Consider the following 6,585-nt stretch of genomic DNA (forward strand, 5'->3'; position numbering starts at 1 on the left):
TTTACTGTCTTCGTTTCTTTGCTAACTTTCTTCTTTTCTTTACTAACTTTCTTCTTTTCTTTACTAACTTTCTTCTTTTCTTTACTAACTTTCTTCTTTTCTTTACTAACTTTCGTCTTTTCTTTACTAACTTTCTTCATTTCTTTACTAATTTTTTCTTTTCTTTACTAACTTCTTCTTTTCTTTACTAACTTTCGTCTTTTCTTTACTAACTTCTTCTTTTCTTTACTAACTTTCGTCTTTTCTTTACTAACTTTCTTCTTTTCTTTATTAACTTTTTTCTTTTCTTTACTAATTTCTTCTTTTCTTTGCTAACTTGCGTCTTTTCTTTACTAACTTTCTTCATATCTTTGGTATCTTTCTTGTTAATTACCTTATTTTCCTTTGAATATAAGTTATTAGTTAGAATTAACCTTTTTTCCTTTTTTTTTTTTAGGTACATAGCTTTTATTAAAACTCCCCTGTGTGTCATCTATGTTGTAAAAATCTTCTATGTTGTAAAAGTCTTCTATGTTGTTAAGTTAATAAATTTAAAAAATAAAAAAAAAAAAATAAAAAAGAATCCAAAAAAAAACAAACACCTAAACCAAAATAAACCACAAAAAAAAAAAAACAAATTATATAACCAGGAAAAAAAAAGAAAAAAAAAAAGCAGGAAAAAAAACCAGGAAATATTAGACGTTCCAGGTGAAAAACGGGAACAGGAACGGGATTTTCCCGTTCCCGCTTTTTAAAATACGGGAACGGGAATTCCCGTTCCCGTTTTTTTCCAAGTCCGGGAAATGAATCCCGTTCCCGGAAATTCCCGCTTTCGTTTCCCGGAAAACGGAAATTGTCACAGCCTACTTCATAGATTTGTGTGGCTATGAAAATTCAGCCGGTTTTGATTTACACGATCCTCGGCGATAGGGTTATGGCGTTTATTAATGGTCTTTGAAGAGCCATGTTATGTAGATCTTAATAAAGAAACAATAAAACTTTTCTGAAACATTCCTTTTTATACAACAGACTTAATAAAAATTTACTTTCACAGGGGGTTAATTTGAATTATTGAAAGAAAATCAATAGTTTTAAGTATCAGTATATGGAAATACAAAATGTTTACCTCAAGATTTTTGAGCCATACGCACGGTGAATTTGTCTATTAAAAAGTTTACCGAAGCCGAGGGTTCATAAAATTTCGCAAATAATCTCAATGTAAACGATACTATAAACAAAATAAAAATTGCTTTTTGAACAGAGAATAATAATTGACTTTTAAAAGCTTACTTCATTTTTCTAATTTTTATTTCACTTTTTTTCATTGAATTAGCGTATTAAGTTTATGTATGTATACAAGTAGTTAAAAAAAAGTAAAATAGTTGCATCGTGTATACATATATATATATATATATATATATATATATATATATATATATATATATATATATATATATATATATATATATATATATATATATATATATATATATATATATACATACATATATATATGTATATATATATACATATATATATGTGTATGTATCTATGTATGTATGTATGTATGTATGTATGTATGTATGTATGTATGTATGTATGTATGTATGTATGTATGTATGTATGTATGTATGTATGTATGTATGTATGCATGCATGCATGCATGCATGCATGCATGCATGCATGCATGCATGAATGTATGTATGTATGTATGTATGTATGTATGTATGTATGTATGTATGTATGTATGTATGTATGTATGTATGTATGTATGTATGTATGTTATGTATGTATGTATGTATGTATGTATATGTATGGATTTATGTTTATATCAAAGTACCTATGATTTACTTACAGCTAGTTATATAAAATATCTATAATTGTTTATTTAAAAAGTTAAACTAAATAACCACTACAATGACCTCACAAACCTACAATTTTGAATCTTGGAATTCTCTTGAGCTTGCTAGGTTTATTCAAACAGCTTTTCAAAATTCTACAGAATTAGAAAGTTTTATGGTAACAAAAATAAAAAATCCTCCAGCTTCAAAACAGTTTTTAGCAAATCTTTCAACTGTACACCGACAAAATGATAGCTGTGCCATATGCTTAAAGGTATTTGAAACAAAGCATCTTGTCAAGGAGCTGCCAAAATGTAAGCACTGTTTTCATGCAAATTGTATTTTGCCTTGGTTGTATAAAACAAATACTTGTCCTATATGTCGGTGTGAATATCCTACAGATGACTTTGAGTATGAAGAAAATAGGCGGCTGAAGGAAAAAGAACCTCAACGGGAAGAAATGCTTGAAGAGCTTCATAATTCTATGTTTTCATAATGTTACTCAATGTTTAGACATTTTTAAAAAAATTCATGATGCTTGTGTATATTACATGTAATAATCTTATAATTCTTTTTTTAGGCAAATTTTTAAATATCATATAGGTATTGTGTAATTAACTTAAAGCTTTGGTCTTCTAATTTTGTAATAGTAATAATAAAATGTGTGTAAGTATATGTTTGCATGTAAATATATACAGGCCAGGGATTAGGACATGTGGGGCACTTGGCAAGAATTGATGTGTGGGAGCTCTTACATCAAGAAGCAAGAGCCAAAATTAAAAAGTTAGTGGGCTTTTCACTTGTCTCACCCTAAGGCCAGGTCTTATTGTTAGTTTAACACTACCAGTGAGAAATAGTAAAAATATTTTTTTTTTAGTAAGAACATTTTTAATGATGAATAAAATTGTGAAATATATTTAACTTTTACATGAGTTACATATAAAATAACAAATTAATATAAACGATCGTTGAATTTTCATATTTATAAATTTTTCGTGGTTCAACAAATGCAAAATCAGAAATAGAATTCATTATAATCGAGTTGGTTAGCAACATCATTCTCAATTGACAAAGGGTCGTTGAACGCACAGCTTTTAATCAATTTAAGCTTTAAAAAGCTTTTTTTTAAAGCTTTCCCTAGATAAAGCTATTGTAGCCTGAATTGTTAGAAGGATTCGAAGTGCAATTTTTGTACCAGAAAAAGTTTTGAAAGAACTTTTGAAGTCATAACCTCATCGTTGTATGACAAATAAGAAGTTAACCGAATCGTTGTTGTCAAGTAAGAAATTAATCGGATTGTTGCATGCCAAATAAGAAATTATGAAATTTAACAATAACAGCTCCTAAGCATACAGCCATAAATATCCTTAGTTTTACTAGTCGTAAGGTTTTTTCCACATACATACTGAAATTTAATGAATCAATTCATTTTAACCACTGAAATTTGTATAGGAGCTTGTGTGTCATGAAGCGTTTGCAATTGTTCGAATCGGCTGTGTAACAACATTGCAATCTTTACAAAATTGTTATATTCATTTTAAATCTTACTTTTACTTAAGCAAATGCTTCATCATCACTTTCGCATTAGGGTTGTTTCTTTCTTTTAGCGTGTCTCATTGAGAATCGGATCTACTTTTAATTTAGCAGCGATTTTCTTTTATGATTGTTAATGCTGTTACAAAAGAGGTATCTATGGTTATGGTTAGAGGTATCTTAACCTCTTGTCCATTTGTTGCATGCTGGAAATGACAGTTGTCAAATCCACTGATATGTTTTGCAACTCTTTGCTTATTTTATTAAATTAGAATAAAATATCGTACCAAAAAAAAAAATTGAATAAGAAAACTAAAGTTCTTGAGTTCTTTTCACAATGGCATTTCTTCACATCGATTTCTTGGTCATTTAGTTTGCTCAGCAACTTCAATAAGTATGTCGTAAATTTTCCTTACTAAACATCGCACTGCTTTTACATTTTCGCTCAAGGTATTTCTGATTGAAAATAATTTCGTCTTTATTCTACAGCTTAATCATCAAATTTCTGACACGAGTAGAAGTTGGGAGCCATTTTTAATGAATTTGAATAGGGCCCTGATAATCGAATTGATTAGTGAACCTAGTGCTGCTTCGATTCGAGATTCGATTAAAAAGAAATGATTTGAGTTTTCAAAATCATTTTTAAGTTGTTTTTTTTTATTATATTTTGCTAAGATGTTGAAAAACATTTCTGAATGTAAAATCTCAGTGGCGAAGGGCCAATTTGTAACTTAATGTATTCGAAGTGTGTATTAGTAAAAATAATTGCCGATTAGTGACAGTAATAATGTGAAGCGCCGATTAGAAAGGCAAATTAAAAAAAAACCTATTAGTTTTTCCCTTCAAACTTTTCAATTAATATTTTTCAATTAAGCTTTCGTATAAATAACTTAAAACTTTTTACATGTTAATGGCTGCAAATTCAAAAGAAAGTGTGTTATTTACCTCATTCCAAATTATAAATGTCTTTAAAAGAATCAGTATGTAGGGAATACTTTGGAAAAAGCGAAACATTCTGGCAATGTAATCAGAAAGATTGCAACAAAATATTATATTTAGAAAACTGGAACTCTATTGCTTCTCTAAAAACAGAACGAGACCATAGAAAATTACACGGAAAAGCAACTGTTGAGCGTGCATCTGCTACAAGAATTAGGTATTATCGTAAAGACTAACGACAGCTGAAAAAAAAACAAAAAACAATTTTTTATTCGACAATTGATACAGTCATTTAAATAAAAGTATGATCTTGCAGTGGTAAGATTTTTAACTAATGATGGAAGACGAATTGAGACAGGTTCTGAGTTTAACTTCATCAATTGGTGTTCAATGCTAACTCAAGAGAAATATCATTTAACGCACCCTACCACTCTCGGTATGGTGCGTTAAATGATATTTCTCTTGAGTGGTGGTATGGTAAATGATCTCCTTGAAAGAATAAAAATGCATTATCTCTTCAAACCAAGCATCACTTATGATCACTTTTAGGCAGACAATGGTAATAATATTTTTATTTCTACCTGTAACTTCATTTTCATTTTCATGGGATTTAGAATAATGCTATTTATATGTTGTAAACATTGAATTATTAAATGCATACAACAACTTCCACTTCAGATATAAGAATAAATTTGCTTAAAAAAATTAATTTAATTTCAGCAAACACTTTAAGGGCAGCAACAGACATTACTTCTAGTATACCCTACAAACTAAAATTCTTACAAAACTTTAGAAAATCTAGAAATAACGTTCTGAGGAAAAATGGTCAAGCTTGAAAAGTGTTGACCTTTTAAATTAATAAAATTTCAAAAATGTAAATTATTGGACAATAGTTGTGTTCCCTTAAACTGAAGAATTAAGGCTTTCATCTTAGTTTATTTTTTTATTAATTAGAAATTAACATTCTTTTGCCAAACCAACCAGAATAGAAAATTGAGTTTGATGATCCTTCAATCATTTTTGAAAAACTACATTCTAGTCTTGCTTTTGAATCTTAAAAAGTGAAAAATAAATTCAGTTTCGAGGAGATTTTTTCTAATGAGATGTGCTCTTCTATAATGTTGATTTTAAATATTCTCTTTTGTAGTACAGTTGAACATCTACGTCGTAAACACAAGGCAGGTTTTGAACTATAACTGCATCTTTCTGATAAACTTTAGAATTTGCTATTCGTTAACAAGAACTTCAACTTTCATCAATATCAGGTGTGCTGAAGAATACGTAACTAAATTTTGAAGACTAGAGTTAGGAAAAATTGCATACACCATCCGCCTCTTCTAAAAAAATAAAAATCTTCTAAAAAAGTAAAAAACTCAAAAGACTTCTGTATAAATAATCAATAATAGCAATGACCTGTCTTTTTTAATATCCCTATTAAAAACATATATATATATATATATAACATATGTATATATATGTTATATATATATATATATGTTTATAATAGGAATATTAAAAAAGACAGGTCATTGCTATTATTGATTTACTAATAAAGCACAATGAACAAAGCAATGATGTATAAAAAATACTCAAAAAAACCATCGATAATAGATTAATCAAATAGATTAATCAAATAGATTAATCAAATATATTAAATAGATTAATCAAATAGATTAATCAAAAAAATCACATAAATTTCATAAAACAAAAATGAATTAAAAAAAAAGATAAAACCTGAAACGAGAAAATTTTATTAAAAACAAAAGAAATTATTTTACAAATATAATTTATCTATGTTTCTCAAATAATTGTTTGCACTCCACAAGTACTTCAAAACAAGTTAATATCTTTAATTTTATAATTTTCTCATTTAATTAGCTTTGCGCAGTGGCATTACCATAGGCAATGAGGTTAAACCGAGCCGTGGTTATTGCTAGTTGAAAACTTTTCCCAATACCCCGCTAGACGACGTGAAATACCGTCGGCTACGCAATTTTTAACGGCTCGTCTGCGAGCCTACCTAATCTTGCATAAAGAAATAACTATGACACTACAAGTTTCAGCACTACAAGAGTTTTAGAGTAGGTCAATTACAATAAGAATTTGAAATGAGATTCAGGTGTGAATTTTTCTTGTCTTCGATGATTTAATGATTAGAAAGTAGCTTTTTTTTAAAATTTTTTTTGTGCAAAACATGCTCTTTACGTATGGTTATGAAAATTATTTCTGTTGCCCTCATTATTCTAACAACATTTTAGATCGATTCCTTGGGCACAACTACCCTTCTAGAGTT

The 6,585-nt window shown here is 28.4% G+C and overlaps 1 protein-coding gene and 1 non-coding gene across 2 annotated transcripts; both read left to right on the forward strand.

Annotated features, from left to right (window-relative positions):
• The first annotated feature begins 1,816 nt into the window (after positions 1 to 1,816).
• LOC145190192 (E3 ubiquitin-protein ligase RNF181-like) lies at positions 1,817 to 3,652 on the forward strand. Its single transcript, XM_080066984.2, has one exon. The coding sequence runs from the start codon at positions 1,897 to 1,899 to the stop codon at positions 2,314 to 2,316; it is 420 nt and encodes a 139-aa protein (XP_079923110.2). The 5' UTR covers positions 1,817 to 1,896; the 3' UTR covers positions 2,317 to 3,652.
• Positions 3,653 to 6,168: 2,516 nt separating this feature from the next.
• Positions 6,169 to 6,307, forward strand: LOC145190809 (U4 spliceosomal RNA). The gene has a single exon (XR_013847452.2). It is a non-coding gene; the product is annotated as a U4 spliceosomal RNA (small nuclear RNA).
• Positions 6,308 to 6,585: the final 278 nt, after the last annotated feature.

The sequence above is a fragment of the Hydra viridissima genome, unplaced genomic scaffold (assembly GCF_058129835.1).
Source record: "Hydra viridissima isolate aposymbiotic clone 2 unplaced genomic scaffold, HvirCarnegie_v1 scaffold_6, whole genome shotgun sequence".
Classification (NCBI taxonomy): domain Eukaryota; kingdom Metazoa; phylum Cnidaria; class Hydrozoa; order Anthoathecata; family Hydridae; genus Hydra; species Hydra viridissima.

Coding starts and splice junctions, on each gene's coding strand:
- LOC145190192 (XM_080066984.2), top strand. CDS start 1,897: ATGACCTCACAAACCTACAATTTTGAATCTTGGAATTCTCTTGAGCTT.